Source organism: Castanea sativa, chromosome 5, assembly GCF_040712315.1.
Source record: "Castanea sativa cultivar Marrone di Chiusa Pesio chromosome 5, ASM4071231v1".
Classification (NCBI taxonomy): domain Eukaryota; kingdom Viridiplantae; phylum Streptophyta; class Magnoliopsida; order Fagales; family Fagaceae; genus Castanea; species Castanea sativa.
This window is the reverse complement of record NC_134017.1, coordinates 63,995,151-64,013,135: the sequence shown is the minus strand read 5'-3', so window position 1 is coordinate 64,013,135 and position 17,985 is coordinate 63,995,151. Positions and strand designations below refer to the sequence as shown.

Sequence of the window (17,985 nt, the reverse complement as noted above, 5' to 3'; positions counted from 1 at the left end):
ATTATCCCAAAAGCCTAATTATCCATAGTCTTTAAATATTATCAGCTTATTTGTTTTAATCCCACACAACAAATCTCATTTAAGAAAAATACTCCATCAATCAAAATTATTTTCAATTAATCACACGTGATGGGCTTCACCCCATACAATGCATGTTGATCGTGCAAACTTGATCATGCGATATCTTTCGATCCGACGGTTTGATTTGGAAATCTGGCATACCGTCGCAACCGTTAGAACCTCAAGATCATTTTCATAATATGCAATGAATGAATTAATGCATGTAATACAAGAACAAATTGATGCATGTGATGCAAGAACAAAATGATGCATGTAATGCAAGAAAGATTTTTTTGGGTACATAGATGGTCACTCCAATCATCTTCCTTGATTAAATCATGGGTGCAAAATCGAGTGTCTATAGTAATAAATGAGACTAATTGGTGACAGTTTAAGAAGATAATAAATGCGTATTTGAATGAACGATTCTATAAATTTTACAATATAAGGCTATGCGTTCTTTGTTTTGGATAGTACCCAGGCCTAAGTGGTGACGAGGATCCTAGGCCTTCAAAGAATTTATATTTGCTAATTGGTGGACTGGGCTTGGTTCACTGTAGCTACATTGGGCTGATTACATCACATATACATTCATACATGCAAACATGTACATATTGTAAAATAAGTGGTTGAAGAACAGTAAAAGAATTAATTAAAAAAAATGCAAGTAAGGATATCAGGGATTCTCAGAAAATAGAGTGATATGTCATTATATTGAGTTCTTAGTGCATTGAACCCTATTTCTCCCAAGGATATCCCTCGGGGTTCAAATATGTTCAAAAGTCACAGATTTAGATAACTCTTTATAGGCTTCCAAGACTTGTGAGATTTGAATCCCCTTGAATCCATGTGTATCCTCAAGCACTTATCACAAGATCCATCACAATGTTTTCCTCTTTTCTTTACTTTTCTGAGATTTAATGAGTCTATCTAATGCTTTTTTTAGCTTTGATTAATTGTTCCTAAATGCCATTTGTTGATGACTTGATCATCCTTTTATACTACCTTCCTAAAGTTTTTGGTATGTCATTGATTCCCTTCCTTTGCTGCCTTGAGTACCAAAATCAATGTTGTGTCAGCAACATTGGTGGTTAATCTTTTCCTTATTTTTTCATTGTATTCTTCTTTTCAGGTTTCCCCTCAAAAAATCCCCAATTGACCTTCCTCTTTTGGGGGGTTTTAATGGGGCTGACTTTAATTTCTTTTTTCAAGGCTTCTAGAGAGGCTTTTTAGAAACCTTTTTTGGCTGCCTCGCCCTTTGTCCTCTTTCTTCAAATAGGTATATTCCTTCTTGTCAAGCTGAAAGATTCCCAGCCATCTTCCTTCATGGTTCACCTTCCTACTTATCCCAAGGTACCAGGCTTCTTTTCATCAGGTGCTGATTCTTAAATCACCTTCTATTTCCAAAGCTTTTTGTCTAAGTTATAGGCGGCTGATGGGACATGTCTTTCTTCGTTCCTTGTGTCCATGAGCTTGCTTTCTTGAGTTGTCTAAATCCCAGTTGATTCTTTCCTACACTTCCCTAGGATCCCCTCCCTAGTTCTGGCAATTCCAAGGTATCTTGGTCCAGTTTCTTTATGGGCTTCTTGGGAGCTTCTCTCACAAAGGGCCGGGCCAAACTTCCTTTGCTTTTTCTTCCTTTTCTAAGGCCTAGGACTTACCTATTCAAGGGTTTGGGCTTCTTTTTATCCATTTTGCATGGGTCTTGGCTTAAGGATTGTGCCTTCTTATCTTTGAGGACCCATTTGCTTTAGATTTTTAATACTTATAACATTTTGGACCTCAACAAAAGTTTACAAAAATGTATTACCAATTAAAAAAAGTAATTCAAATAAACATTTATTAGGTTGATGAAATCCACCAATTATATTCATTAATTATCCCATCAATTTGAAAATTTTATAATAAAATTTATAGTATTTCTAATATTTTTCTATTTGAATTTTTATTTTGATATTAGATAGAATTCTACTCTAACATAATTTAAGTATATATGTGCATGAAACTCTCTCTTGAAAACTTTAACACGGACCCTTTTCCCCTACTCTAACATTTTTTTGTTGTTAGGGGGCCTAGGCGGCCTAATGCCTAAGACCCTACAGTAATCATCTATGACCCTTACCAAACTCATTAAAATTAATTAACAAAGGAAATCAAAAGTAGGCATTACACATTGGAAAGGGAATGATTGATATAAGTTTTTTATTTTATTTTATTTTTTTTGAATCATTACAACTCAAGTAAAGCAACACTAAAATGAACAACCACTTGTCCCCAACCACATTTATTGAACAACCCATATATGCATCCTGATTAATCTTCTTATTTTAACCCAACTGGACCATGTGATGACAAAGGCAACTAGAGCTTTTTTTTTTCCAAGTAGGCAATTAGAGCCAATAATTACATGATGGTGCATCCAGGGGAAGTTTCTTCACATCGACTCACATAAGTATAACAACTCCTATGCCCGCCACCATAACTATCATAAATGGGCCTTCCATAGTAGTAGCCATCATAACATGGGGGTGGCCTACCATGGCCATAATGGCATGGCCCCCCATCACGACCCTCATAGCATTCCGTACAACACGTCCTAAACCCAATCGGGTAAGCCGGCACAGGTATCGGAACTGGCAGTGGAACCGGTTCAGCACGAGGCCTTGGTGTTAATGGTGGCCATGGCCTAGTACCATGACCATAAATGCATGGCCCCCCACCACGACCCTCATAGCATTCCGTACAACAAGTCCCAAATCCACGCGGCCTTGCAGGCACACAAACCGGTCCAAGAGGAAGCTCTGAAACCGTTTCAAGGTCTTTCTCCTCCTCCTCAGGTGGCTTCTTCAGGACATCGAATTCGAATGTCACATGTTTCTTCTTCTTCTTCTCCTTGTTCTCCTCCTCAGGTGGCTTCTTCGGGACATCGAATTCGAATGTCACATGTTTCTTCTTCTTCTTCTCCTTGTTCTCCTCCTCAGGTGGCTTCTTCGGGACATCGAATTCGAATGTCACATGTTTCTCCTCCTCCTCCTTCTTCTTCTTCTTCTTCTTCTTCTCCTCCTCAGGTGGCCTCTCCTTCTCAGGTGGCTTGGTCTCCTTCCCAAACTCTCTGATCTCAATGCTCTTAATGGTATCACCACCCTTGCAAATTATCTTTTGCTTTACCTTTTCAGGACAGCAACATACCACTTTTATTACCACATAGTTTTGCTTCTCGTTGTATACCTGGTCTCGTATTTCTCTTGTTCACAACACATATATGTACAACAACTCAGTTTTCTTTTTTAGCCACATAACAACATACACATATATATAGATAACTATCGTTTACTTAAGAAAGAGGGACTCACGGGGGAATTTACAGAGCACTTTCTTTATCTTCTTGCGGCAGCGATGGCATTGAAGGTCGACCCCGATCCACATAAATGTTGTTTTCTATAATAGTAGAGAAATTGTAAGCATGTCATCAATATTTAAGCAAAAACAGAATAGAAAAGTCAAAGAACAATTATAAGCAAAAAGAGAAACTTGTAGATTTTGTCGACAGAAGAATCAGAACAAACAGTATCAGGTTCTGACATGAAAAATTAATGATTATGCGTGAATGAATTGCGAACACGTGAAAATTTTAAATGAATTGTATCGTGTACAAAGTCACATAGGCGATTGAATACGGACTTCTTGTTTTGATATCGCACTATATTGATAATTTTAAAAAAATATTAAAATATTAAGAAATAGTGAATTTATTCACTTAATCTAACAATTTTACAAACCTTTTCCTCCACCATGGCTCTATAGCTGTGAATTGAGATCTCAAACTCAACCAAAATTACTGAAGGGGTTAGCAAGGCTTGATTAAGAAATCAAGTTCAAGACTTCTAGTATGAAGAGACCACGAGAGTTAGTGAACAGAGTACATATTTATCTAGCCAAACCACACATTAAGAAGTCTTTTTTTTATTTTTATTTTACTTAACACCTTAAGTTAAGATTTGAGAAGACTTAAAACGTCATATGTCGTACGTCTTGATCCAATGGGAGACGTCATATGTCATACGTCTAGCCCAATGGGATGTAGACACGTGGGGTTTTTTAATTGAATATTATGGTCTATCATAAAGTCTAGAGGACATCTCTAAAAAAAAAAAAAAAGTCTAGAGGACTATAGACCCATTATTGTTATTTTTTATGAAGCCACTATAGTTATTTTATTTGCAAAGTGTGGTTTTACCTTTATTAGTGATTGCTGACTCTACAATAATCATTTGCATGTGCTGCCCTGGTTGGCTTACCTCACATTCCTCCAACTTTCCTATATTATTAAGAGCATCAACAATAATGGAAGTAAAAACGGGTATAATATAAAAAGTGACAAAATTTATACAAATTTTAAAAAAAAACTACCCACATTAATGAGTGTAAAAATGTGTATATTTACACATTTACTACAGTAATCGTGTATAACAATTTTTTTTCTCTCTCACCGTTCATATTCTCTCTTTACTCAATGGACACAACAACCCTGCAAAAGAAACACAACATTCCAACGGACACAACAATCTAGCAAAAGAATAAAAGAAGAGGAGGAGAAACACTCAACTACCAACCAAGAACCACCCAACCACCACCACTGCAACCCATTTCAACAAATGATAATTCACTACAAAATTGACCCAAAATCAACTAAAAATCCAACTTAAAGTCAAGCCAAACCCACTGGAAAACCTAACTCATAATCAACCTAAACTAAGTAATGTAACACTAAAATGAACAGCCATTTGTCCCCAACCTTGCACACTCATTAACCAAACCCATATCATATATATCTAGGGGTGGAGCTATGTAATAGGGGGGGGGGGGGGGGAGCGGGGCCATGGCCCCCATAGAATTTTGAAATATTTATATATATATAATTATTTTAATGTTTTCAAAATTTAGTCTACAAAAATAAGAGTTCCCCTCCCAAATATTTGAATTAATCAAATGATGCTCTTAAAAAAAAAAAATTGGTCTAATAATTTAGAGATATAATTTTATTTTCCACAATTTTTTTATTTTTTATAATAAAATATGCTCTTATATTTGTTAAACATTTGAATCTATCTTTTTTTACTCGTTATGTGGCGATTAACAAGCAACTAACTCATTTTAAAAAAATTTATCATTAAAACTACACATGAAATGTCTCTTTAATTACCATATAATTGGTTAGAGCAAAATAACTTCAAATATGTTCGGAGCTTAACTTATTCCTCCAAGTTTTGAATCAGTTTTTTAAAATTTCATTATTTCAATTGAAAGATTTGTTTTACTTACTTTAGTATAAAATTTGATAATTTGTATTGAAAATGAAAATTTTTAAAAATTTCACAATAAAAATGATAAAAATGAATTTTATTTTATAAAAATCGCCATCAAATATAATTTTGATTGAGGGTTCGTTTGGATAGAGCTTATTGTTGAAAACTGAAAACACTGTAGCAAAATAATTTTTAAATGTGTGAATAGTACCGTGGGACCCATTTTTAATCAAAAAAATTCTGTAAAGTGAAGTTTGTGGGTCCCGTGAACAATAAACGGGACCCACAAATGTGCTGAAAAGTCAGCAAAATGCGGCTACTGTTCATGCACAGTAACATGAACAGTAGCCTTTGTCCCCCCTGACCCGTGCAGCAGCAGAAGAAGAAAAAAAAAAAAAACAGAAAACGCAGAAAACTTAGATGCGGACGTAGAAAACGCTGTATCCAAACTAAGCTTGAAAATACTATACCTTTTTTTTTGTTGAGTGTGTGTGTGTATATATATATATAACTTATCAAATAAAAAAAATGTGTATACATATATGTGTGTCTGAAGTTGTCTTGATAAATATATTTTTGCTGCAACTTGGCCCTAAACAAAAATTTTCTAGCTCCGGCCCCTGTATACATCCTACAAACCAACAAAAGAAAATTCAAACCCAGTCGGACCATGTGACATAGATAGCCATAGGCAACTAGAGTCTAGAACATATATTTTTACTTGCAAGTAGGCAACTAGAATATGATCACCATTATCATCATCATGCATGCATGCAAATTCCCAATCACATGCTGCTGCATCCGGAGGAAGGTTCTTCACCGAAGGAATCACAATCACATCGACTCACAAAAGCATAACAACTCCTTCTATACCATCCTCCACCATAACTATCATAAATGGGCCTTCCATAGTAGCCATCATAACATAGGGGTGGCCTACCATGACCATAATGGCATGGCCCCCCATCATGACCCTCATAGCATTCCGTACAACACATCCCAAACCCAACCGGCCGTACAGGCACACAAACCGGTTCAACAGCAGGCTTTGAAACCGGCTCAGTATCTTCTTTTGGTGGCTTCTCCTTCTCATCAGGTGGCTTGGTCTTCATCTCAGTCTCTTTGATCTCAATGCTCTTAATAATATCACCACCCTTGCAAATTATCTTTTGCTTTATCTTTTCAGGACTGCAACATACCACTTTTATTACCACCAAGTTTTCCTTCTCCTTGTATTGTTGGTCTTGCACTTCTTTTGTTCACAAAAATCACCTACACGTAATAACTCAGTTTTTTTATTTTTTATTTATTTTTTATTTAGCCACATAAAAACACAAACTTGCACATTCATATATACACTAAAATTGAACTTAAGAAAGAGAGACTCACGAGGGATTTTGCAAAGCAATTTCTTGATCTTCTTGCGGCAGCGAGGGCATTGAAGGTCGACCTTGATCCACGTAAATGTTGTTTTCTATAATAGAAGAGAAATTGTAAGTATGTTATCCACATTTAAGCAAAAAAGAATAGAAAAAGGCAGAGAACAATTATGAGCAAAGAACAATTTTGTCCACAGAAGAATCAGAAAAAACAGTATTAAGTTCTGACATGAAAAATTAATGATTGTGTGTGAATCAAGTGCGAATTTTTTTTTATTTAATTTAATACAATTGAGTGAGAGCCCAGTCCAAGACCGACAATTTTAAATAGGATGTAAGAAGAAAGCATAGAATTAGGCGAAAATAGGAAATTACCCATAACTTTCTAACTATATAATTAGTACTTATTGTTTACAAACTATATTTTTTACTAGCATCTCGAGTTTAAGAAACTCAATTTGGCGCTCAAAAATCGAGTCTTTGAGGGTCGATTTTCATAGTCTGCTCACATCTGATGTGGTATTTTTTCCACGTGGCATCTACCTGGAAATCAAGTCTCTAAGACTCGATTTATAAGCCAATAAAAAAGTTAAGTCATCAGAGAACTTCTCATCTCATCAGAGAAGAAAGACCAAAAAAAAAAAAAAAAAAAACCCAGATCGCAGAAAAAGAGGGGAAAAAAAAACCCAGATCGCCGTGGATTGTGTGTGGGAGGGTGGGTTTCAAGTCGGCGTGGGGACCATGGGAGGGTGGGTTGCAAGTCGGCGTGGGGCGTGGGTGGCCGTCGATGCTCGTGGCTAGTCATGGGTCGGGTTCAAATTGTCGTCGAAGATCGCGATCAGAGTGGGTGGCCATCGGTGATCGTGGGTGAGTTTTTTTTTTTTTTTTTTCCCTCTCTATCTTTCTTCTCTGGTGGCGGATCCAGTCTATTTAGGTTTGGTATTGTTGGATTTTAGGTGGTGGTGGTAGTGGCTGCTGTGTTGTGGGTGTTTTTTTTTTTTTTTTCCCGGTCTGTTTGGGTTTGGCATTGTTGGATTTTAGGTGGTGATGGTGGTGGCTGTGCTGTGGGTGTGTTTTTTTCTTTCTTCTCTGATTCTAATAAGATTCTAACGAGGGGGATTTTGAAACATTATAAATCGAGTCTTAGAGACTCGATTTTCAGGTGGACGCTACGTGGAAAAAATGCCACATCAGATAGATCAGACCATAAAAATCGACCCTCAAAAACTCGATTTATAGGCAAAAAATCGAGTCTTTTAGACTCGAGATGTTAGTAAAAAATATAGTTTGTAAACCGTAACTACTAATTATATAGTTGGAAAGTTATGGCTAATTTCCTATTATCGCCATAGAATTAAATTCAGAGTTTCTTACTTTAATAGTACTATATTAGATTAATAATATTTTCAAAAGTTTAAATTAATAACAAATTGTGAATTTGTTCATTTAATATAACAATTACAAAATTGACAAACCTTTTCTTCCGCGATGGCCCTGTTGTTTTGAATTGGTTTTTCAAACTCAACCAAAGGGGCTAGAACTGCTTGATTGAGAAATCAAGTTCAAGTATGAAGAGGCCACGAGAGTTAGTGAACACAGAGTACATACGTTATGGCAAATTAAGCAGACCTTAAAGACTTAAAACGTCATATGTTTTACGTCTAGACCCAATGGGAAACGTCATATGTCGTACGTCTAAACCAATGGGATGTAGACACGTGGGGTTTTTAAAATTGAATTTCATGGTCTATCATAAAGTCCATGCCCATTGTTGTTCTTTTACTCGCAAAGTGTTGTCCTTCTCAAAAAAAAACAAAACTTTTATTTTTGTGATTGCTGACTCTCCAATCTATCATTTGCATGTGCTGGCCCTGATATATTGACCCACCTCACCTTTCGATTTTCCTACGTTATTAAGGGATCCGGATCCTCTCCATTTCTATTTGAAATGGAGAGGGTCCATTTTATGGACAGGATTTATTTGAAATAAATCTAAGGTCTGAAGCATGTCACATCAATAAAAATTCAACTGATTTAACTTAGCAAGTTCAACCGGGGTTAACGGTAAAGGTTAGTGCCATTTAATATAAATATTCTTAAAAAAAAAAAAATTATTTCTCTCTGCCTCTCTTCCTCTACCTCTCTTTCTCCCTCCTCCTTAAAGCAACCAACAACCACAACAACTCCACCACCATGCCACCACCACCCCAGAATCACGCCACCACACAACAAAAAGACTACCAAATAGACACTACAATACACTGCTACCACCATGCCAGAACCATGCCACCGCCACTACCACGCCACCGCCACCATACCGCAAACCCACATTAGCAAGTTCAACCGAGGTTAGCTGTAAAGGTTAATACTGCGTTGCAACTTGTTACCACTTTACTTTAAAAAATAAAAAACCTCGTCTCTTTGGATCTCGATGCTAAACATAGAACAAAGCAACTGAATGATCAAAGAAGTATAATATTGTTCCTAGCAACTGGATTCTGGACATTTAAAGTCATAATAAAATAATTTTTATTTTCTAATTTTTCTTCTCTCTGTCTCCTCATTATTTCATTTATCTTTCTCTCTCTTCCTTCTCTTCAAATCATTATGCTCTCTTCTCTTCAAACCTGAAGCACTTCCTTCCTCTCTCTCTCAAATCAGCATGGAGACAACCCTATCAGATCGGCTGGGTTTCAGCTTTGGGTGAATATCAGTTTTTTAAATGGGTTTCAATTTTGGCTGGGTATCGAAGTGAGGTGGGTTTTAGTGGTGGTGGTTGGGTTGTTGCCGTGGTGGTTTAGTGGGTGGTGGATGTGTTGCCGTGGTGGTGGGGTGGGCAGCGTGGTTGTTGCAGCGGTGAGATCAGTGTGGTGTGATTTTATATAATCGAATTTGGTTGTGGGTTTGATGAGTGTAGGTGTGGGTGTGGGTGTGGGTGTGGTTAGGGGGTTGCCGTAATGCTAGGTGATTGATGGTGGTTGAGGTGGGGGTTGTCGTGTTGGTTGTGGCGGGTGGGTTTCACTGTGTTTGCTGTTGTGTTGTGGGTCAAGTTCATGGTGGTGGTGAAGGGTTGCCGTGGTGGTGGGGATGGGTGATTGATGGTGATGGTGACTGACGTGGGTTTGCGGTATGGTGGTGGTGGCGTGGTAGTGGCGGTGGCTCTGTTTGGTAGTTTTTTTAATGGGTTGTTGTGTGGTGGCGTGGTGGCGGCATGGTGGTGGAGTTATTGTTGTTGTCGTTGTTGGTTGCCTTAAGGAAGAGGGAGAAAGAGAGGAAGAGGAAGAGAGACAGAGAGAAATAGTTTAAAAAAAATTATATTAATGGCAATAACCTTTACAGCTAACCCGGTTGAACTTGCTGAGTTAAGTCAGTTAGATTTTAATTGACGTGGCATGCTTCAGACCTTAGATTTATTTCAAACAAATCCTGTTCATAAAATGGATGCTCTCCATTTCAAATAGAAATGGAGAGGATCCGGATCCGTTATTAAGGGACCTATCAAAGTGATTGAGAAAAGAAGAAAGACAGCACTGCCAAGAAGAAATTGAAAAGACAGAAGTAAAACGACAAGAAGAATGTGTAAACCACAATTTTTTTTTCTTAAGGAAAACATAATTCATTTCAGCTTGGACTACAGAAATAAAAGTTGGTGGAACATTCTCCATTCAAACAACAAAATCTGAAATACATAAAGCATGTCAAGCTATATTATGAATGTCAAAATTGGCAATTAACCCAAATTGCCCAACTATATAGTTAGTAGGCATTGTTACAAAACTATATTTTTAACTAACATCTCGAGTTTAAAAAACTCGATTTAGGGCTTATAAATTGAACCTCATATACTCGGTTTCTACGTTCTAAGTTGGCGTTTTTCCACGTGACATTCACTTGAAACTCGAGTGTTAGAGACTCGAGTTATATCTCAACCCTTTAAGAATTGATTTGTATGTGACATGGTTGATCCACGTGGAAGCCTTCTGGAAACTAAGTCTCTAAGACTTAATTTCATATTGAGCCTTTTCAATATTAAACCAAGTCTTTAACACCTCTCCACTCTCACGCCTCTCTCACTCACCCTCTCACTCTCACATAGACCCTCTCCATTGTCACACCTCTCTCACTCACCCTCTCCACTCTCACTCAGTCTTCACTCACGCACCTCCACTCTCACAACCTTCTCCAGTTCTCTTAGGTGTGATTTTCTTCTCCTAAATCCACTTTTGAAGTACCTTTTCAATTGTTTTTCTTATTGTGTGATTTTTTCATGTGGGTTTGTCTGCGTTTATTTGCTCCTAAAACTCTCTTTACATTTTTTTTTTTTTTTAGGTTGGGTTTTACAGAATCATAGCATTTGGGATTGTGTGTTTTGTTTTGTTTTACTTAGATTTCTATTTTTGGTAAAGAATGTAGGAGAATGTCTAATTATTGATTGATATTGGTTGTGATTGCCCTGTAACGTCTTCCACCGTCATGTGACTGGGTCCATTTGTCCAAATCCTCACTCATTAGATATGTGTATGGCATATAGCGTTCAAGTTCGTCATCATCTGGGTCAATCCTCCTAAGTGCATTAATCTCGACATCCTTAATACTTTGCATTATGGACTCAAATTTAGCTTCCTGAGTCGTATATCTAGCTTTTAATGCCAATGCCTTTAGAGTCGGGTCATTAAAGTGTGTGTTGAAGTTGCTAACAACATGTCAAAGGCAATATCGGTGAAATACCTGTAAGCTTCTGTCATCACCTCTAGGCCACTCTGTGATGACGCATCAAATTCTTGACACAACCATACTAGAGATGCAACGCTGTCTCTGGCTCCTATTTACACAAATCACAAACTGAGAATTTGATGATGGTTCGACGCACCAAATTCGCTTTTGAAGGCATGGATTCGGAGCAAGCCCTCCACAAAGTTTTTAACTATATTTGATACATGTAATGACCAAATCCCTCTCCATAATTCTTTGTCACGGTCCAAAGGAATTCCAATAAAATTGAGGTCAGCTTCTTCCTTCAATAAAGGTCCCCAACTTGCATGTGTACTCCCCCTTTTGCGTGTAAGGCCAAAAAAGGCTATCATCAGTCTCCACCCTTGATAGAGGAAGTTTTTTTATGAGCTCCACTTCCTTTGGAATAAAAATACCATCAATTAAACCGTGATTCCACTACCTAGTTGAAACATCAATGAGAATTTCCACTTTGGCGTCAGCCAATGACTCAAGCAAAGGGGAGAGAGCATGAGGTGGATTTTTCCTTGGTAACCAAAAATCCTGCTAAATGCTCACTGATTTGCCATCCCAATACGCCATCTACATCCCCTTAGAAGAACATTCCAACCATGTAAGATATTAGTCCAAACATAAGATCCCGATCTAGAATATCTGGCTTCCATGATAAAGCAATCAGGGAAGAACCTAGCCTTGAAAACCCTATAAAATTGATTTTTTTTTTTTTTTTGGAGGAGAGAAATATAAAAGTAGAGCAAAATTACATATTTAGCCCTATTTTAATAGAAATGAATTACAGAACTCTAATTGAGTCAACCTTAGGTGGGTAAAGTGTCAAATTTTAAACTACAAGTAAGCAACTTAAATTTTGGCTAAATCACATGTGGCTAAGATGTAATTTGCCCAAACTTAAAATATTTCCAAACAGGTTTTGAATGCTAAAAAACTCTAAAATGTTGTTCTCAAGAGAAATTTCCCAAAACACCGAGAAAAACAAGTTTTGAAAGTATAAAATTGTAAACAAAAAAGCTTTTGCTTATGGAAGATTGTGCCCTATGTTCCTATTTATCTTATTGGTAGTTGAATTTTATGTAGTTTATTCAAGGCGTAAATGCACTTTTAATCCCTACATTTTGGCCCTATTTTTATTTTGGTCCCTACATTTTCATTTTACCAATTTTAGTCCCTAAACCAATTAACGCGTGTTATTTTAGTTCTTACCGCCACCCAACTAACAAAAAATGCTGACGTGGCTAACGGAGGGATTAAAATATTATAAAAAATGCCACATCACCTGTAAGTGCACAATTGCACCTGGACCCAAGAACAGTTATGGGCTCAGGCCCAATGAGCCTTAAACAATACAAATTTGTAGAGTGTGGGCTTGAAACCTAGGTTAGAAGTGTGTGTGGGGATTAAATGACAAACTAAAGATTGCAAATGCTTGGAAATAACAAGGAGTATAGTAAATCAGCCTCCTCGGACATAAGCCAAGAGTTGTTCTTCTATTATCTCTCTCTTTCTTTCTTTTCTTTTTAGGTTACAAAAAGTCCGTCCCCTTTTTTCTGTCTTAAATTGCTCTTTAAATACTACTCTTTTGAATGCTTTGTACACGTGTTGCCTCACCTCCCCCTTAGACTAGATATTTCTTTTCTCAGTGCCTTTGAATAGTAACCAGAAGTTTCTCTTCCACTGTTCAGGTGTCACTTCCCCATAAATGCGGCCAGGGTGGTAGATGCAGGGTCTTTAATGTGGAGGTAGCAGCCTTTATCTTTGACATTTCTTCAACACCGGTGCTTCTAGGGCGTTCTAGGGTTCACCCCTTTTAACCATTGGCCTTAACTGTGTCATCCCCTAATCTTCACTATGAAATCCCGAGTTCTTCGGTGTTCATCCGAGGGTAAGTTCACCCTCGGCTGGATCCTCGGATCCTCGGCGTATGGGCCGACCCATAGCACTAACAATTCCTAACCCCAGGGTCAGGTCGGCCTTCCTTAACACGGCCCAAAAGGCCCACGTTCCCACCAGGATCTTTTTGCCCCACACAATAGCCCCTCAAAACTCTAATTTTCAACGTCCGAGGAGAAAAATAGGGTTTTGATCCGACGAGAACCTACTCTACTCACTTTGCGAGTAATGGCATGTGTGGAAATCGTTTCGCGTCCCAGAAAATGCCATTTGGCGGTTTTATTTTGAACAACGCGCGTATTTATTACTGCCAGTTACACTTTGACCCTCACGTTCAACGGTGAGATGGACATCCAACGGCCCTCATTACCCCACGAAATTTTAGGCGGGACAAACATAATTTCGAGGCCGCCTTTTCGCACGTCGTGACGCTTCGGGAACCTGCGCCTTCATTTAATTCCTCAGGGGGTAATCCCATCAAGACATCAGCCATCATACCTTACTTTGCAGAAAACCGTGGAGATTTGCACACCTTCAACCTTGTAAGTTCTTGCTCCTATTCTTAACCTTTTCTCCTCGATATTTGTCATCGGCTATCACTACAAACACTCTCCCTTTTAGAGTTTAGTCTATCGTTCCTCTGTAATGGGAAAATTCAAGTGTCTAGTTGATACCGCCGCTGGGATGGAAGGCTTTAGAGCCAAATACCATATTCCCAGCGACGTAGGGTTAAAATACTGCCCGGCAACAGCCGTGGCCGGTTCTAGGAAAGAGGGAGAGGTTATCATTCCTATGATAGCCTTTATAGAGGGTGGGATGACCCTACCAATGAAACCTGTAACTAGGGAGTACCTCCGCAACCATCGGTTGTGTCCCGATCAATGCCTCCCAAACGTTTTTAGAGTTCTAGGTAGTGTAGATGCTCTAAACGAGCAGATGGGTTTAAACCTCACATGGCACGATGTCGTGTTCCTATATGAGTCCCATAAACTTTCTAAGGTAGGTTATTATATTAAATCTCGGTCCAGCACCGTTAGACTAATCTCCTGTCTGCCCAAATCAAACAAAGGCATGAAGGACGACTACTTGATCGTGTCCGGGAACTGGCACGACGGCTTCCACTGCCCAGTTGAGTGGGGGGATCCAGGTGCGACGCCGTAGGATTAATCTCCCCACAACTCAACTTCTCTTAACACACACACAGAAATGCGTATTCGTACTTGCTTAAATTTGTTAAACATCTATGTAAATCTGACCAAGTTTGTTTGTTTTGATGTCTTTTTTGCAGATAAGCAACACGTGCGTCCTCGTCTGAGTCACTGTAACATCGCAGATCTAAATCGGGTACTTCGCTCCGAGGTGTTCGTTAGTGAAGACCTACAACTCCGGGCTGCTCACCTTATTCTAGGGTACACCCCCCTTTCCAAAGACTTCCAGGAGATAGAGGACGCCATAATTGCGGGCGACCGAAGACGAAAGAGGATAAACGTAGCTCGGCCCCACTTTTTGGACGACCGTGACCTCCCGGACGCTCCTAACACCATTTTGTACAACCGGCCGATAGCAGCAGTCCCCCTCGCCGTGCACTCACAAGCAACTGTCGTTCCAGAAGAGCAGGTGTCTTCTTCACACACACTTGACGACGAAATAGACCAATTCCATCTCGAAGACACCGAGAGACCTCACGGGAACCAGTTTGTGGTACTTTCCGACGAGGAGGAAGAAGCCACCGAGGCCTCTGGAATTGCAGGGTTTGTGGTTGCCCTTCCCAAGGACGAACTTGAAGAAGACATGGGAAGAATGGAGGGTCTCCTCACCAATAGGGCTGCTAAGGTTGCAGAGAAAAAGAGGGGGACGTCTCAAGTTCCCCCATCCTTACCACCTCCTCCTCCTCCAGCTGAGCCAAAACTGCCAGCCGAGGATCCCAAGAAGAAGAGAAAGGGGGATAATGAGGGGACTACTAATAAAGACCCCAAGAAACCACGCCAACAACTCCCACCGGCCCAGCAGCAGAAGCTGGACAAGGGCAAGGGTAGAGCCCGCTCGGTTGAAATCGGGGAAATCAGGGACGAGGCTGAAGTGCGCCGAGCACCAACCACCTGGTCCCCCGATCTAAGGCTGGACGGCGCTCCCATCTCCTGTCAGTCCAGTATAAGGGCGGTTCAACAAGGCCATGCCCACCACCTGGCCGAGGTCCTGGAACGCCCTCTCCTGCTGCCCAAGGACATGGAGACCTTGGAAAAAATGGGCCAGCCACAACTATTCCTCTCCTTAAAAAGAGACTTAGCGCTGGTAAGTGTTTATCCTTTTAACAATATTTATAAGTAAGTTTGTTTTTATTATTCCTAACTCCATCATACTTTGTTACAGGCTATTCAGGAGGTCTTTATAGCTGAAAAGTTTATTGAAGACACTCGGAAAATAGCCAGAGCTGAGCTCGAAATCAGGGTGGAGACTGAGAAGTCCTTGGGTACAGCCCTTGCCGAGAACGAGAAGCTGACCTCGGAGGTAGCAGATCTGAGGAGAGAGAAAAATGGGGTCGAGTCAAACTTGAAGACTATGAAGACCCAGATAGAAGGACAGCGCAAGCTCCTTCGTGAAAGAGATGAAGAGCTCTCCCAAGCTCAAAGGGAGTGCTCGGATTCGAAGAAGCAATCGGCGCCGATGAAGGAAGAAGCCGGCTCCTTCCAACTCTCTCTTCAAGCCGCCAAGCAGCAAGTTTCGATGAAGGGGTAGCAACCACCGAGGAGCAATGACAGAGGAGTTCGCGGCTTTATGCCGCGAATACCGTCAAAAAGTATGGGGGAAGCTTTAAACGTAGCGGGAGTTCCCCAATCTTCGGATTTGAGGAAGTCCGAGAACGTTTGGCTTCCCCTAGAAATACAGGAGATTGAAGAGGCTCCCGCCGCTACTCCTACCCCCGAGACAACTCTTCCCCGCTCTACCTCCAAAGGGTCCCACAAAGAAATTCCTCGATCCTACAGAACCTTCTGGTTCCAATAAAGAGAAGGAAGGAGGAGTGGATGCAGAGAAGGACTTGAGCCAGACAGTGGAACCCAACGTCCTTCCAACAAAGACAGCGGATAAAGGAAAGCAGGTTATGACTCCTTTTGAGCTGGAGTTGAGAAAGACCGAGGGCACTAGTACCTCTCAGCAAGATCCTCCTCCAACAGCTTAGGACTTAGCTTAGGGCTTCTCTTTTTCCATTTTTTGAATTATATATGTACTGCATACTCAACTGATTAATGAAGAACGATTTCGTTTACTTTTCACTTGGATTGTATCTGTTTTTACTTTATTCTTTTTGTACTTATTACAAAAGTTTCCCATTAAGTCATATCAAAAGTTTCTCAGAGTATAAAAATCTAACTCCAAGGATTGCACAATCATAACTTCCACATAATCATGCGTATATTATTAAAGATTTAATACAAGGTGACATGGTTAATACATTTGAACAATGCCTCAATTAAAAAGAAGAAAGGACCTCATATAATGATTAAACCTTTGTAATGCATATCACAGTATCTAGTAAGATGTAAGATCCGAGGACCATTCCTTACACAAATTTACTCAACACTTAAGATATAAAACTTAAGATCCGAGTTAATAAACAGTAACGTATTAACATCCAGACACAATCAGAAGTTAACTTTAATCAAAGTCGTAGTCCGAAGACAAATCTCAAGCAATCTTTCGTTTAATTCTTAAAAATTGTAACTGTAAATGTTAATTTTCCCAAAGTAGGAGGTTCGAGGACCCGGCATAACTAAGGTTCTGTTTAACAAATGATAAGACATCAATTTCCACAAGGTTTGTGGTCCGAGGACTGCACTTAACCAAGTTTCTGTTTGATTCTTTAGAACAGTAACTTCAAATGTTAATTTTTCCAAAGTAGGAGGTCCGAGGACCCGGCATAACTAAAGTTCTGTTTAACAAATGATAAGACATCAATTTCCACAAGGTTTGTGGTCCAAGGACTGCACTTAACCAAGTTTCTGTTTGATTCTTTAGAACAGTAACTTCAAATGTTAATTTTCCCAAAGTAGGAGGTCCGAGGACCCGGCATAACTAAGGTTCTGTTTAACAAATGATAAGACATCAATTTCCACAAGGTTTGTGGTCCGAGGACTGCACTTAACCAAGTTTCTGTTTGATTCTTTAGAACAGTAACTTCAAATGTTAATTTTCCCAAAGTAGGAGGTCCGAGGACCTGGCATAACTAAGGTTCTGTTTAACAAATGATAAGACATCAATTTCCACAAGGTTTGTGGTCCGAGGACTGCACTTAACCAAGTTTCTGTTTGATTCTTTAGAACAAGAACTTCAAATGTTAATTTTCCCAAAGTAGGAGGTCCGAGGACCCGCATAACTAAGGTTCTCGTTTAACAAATGATAAGACATCAATTTCCACAAGGTTTGTGGTCCGAGGATCGCACTTAACCAAGTTTCTGTTTGATTCTTTAGAACAGTAACTTCAAATGTTAATTTTCCCAAAGTGGGAGGTCCGAGGACCCGGCATAACTAAGGTTCTGTTTAACAAATGATAAGACATCAATTTTCACAAGGTTTGTGGTCCGAGGATCGCACTTAACCAAGTT

The 17,985-nt window shown here is 39.3% G+C and overlaps 2 protein-coding genes across 2 annotated transcripts; both read right to left on the bottom strand.

Moving 5' to 3' along the window:
- Positions 1 to 2,286: 2,286 nt before the first annotated feature.
- On the bottom strand, positions 2,287 to 3,969 carry LOC142636947 (uncharacterized). Its single transcript, XM_075811240.1, has 3 exons — positions 3,840 to 3,969; positions 3,414 to 3,498; positions 2,287 to 3,302 (listed from the first exon to the last, which is right to left on the bottom strand). Exons 1-3 carry the CDS (start codon positions 3,852 to 3,854, stop codon positions 2,464 to 2,466), a joined length of 939 nt encoding a protein of 312 aa, XP_075667355.1. The 5' UTR covers positions 3,855 to 3,969; the 3' UTR covers positions 2,287 to 2,463.
- A 2,182-nt stretch (positions 3,970 to 6,151) lies between these two features.
- On the bottom strand, positions 6,152 to 8,429 carry LOC142635602 (uncharacterized). The gene is made up of 4 exons (XM_075809739.1): positions 8,405 to 8,429; positions 8,221 to 8,285; positions 6,756 to 6,840; positions 6,152 to 6,618 (listed from the first exon to the last, which is right to left on the bottom strand). Exons 1-4 carry the CDS (start codon positions 8,427 to 8,429, stop codon positions 6,152 to 6,154), a joined length of 642 nt encoding a protein of 213 aa, XP_075665854.1.
- Positions 8,430 to 17,985: the final 9,556 nt, after the last annotated feature.

Coding starts and splice junctions, on each gene's coding strand:
- LOC142636947 (XM_075811240.1), bottom strand. Junction 3,303..3,413: donor AGTGCTCTGTAAATTCCCCC/GTGAGTCCCTCT, acceptor TGTGAACAAGAG/AAATACGAGACCAGGTATAC.
- LOC142635602 (XM_075809739.1), bottom strand. CDS start 8,429: ATGACGTTTCCCATTGGGTCTAGAC. Junction 6,841..8,220: donor GGGCCATCGCGGAAGAAAAG/GTTTGTCAATTT, acceptor CTTCTATTATAG/AAAACAACATTTACGTGGAT. Junction 6,619..6,755: donor ATTGCTTTGCAAAATCCCTC/GTGAGTCTCTCT, acceptor TGTGAACAAAAG/AAGTGCAAGACCAACAATAC.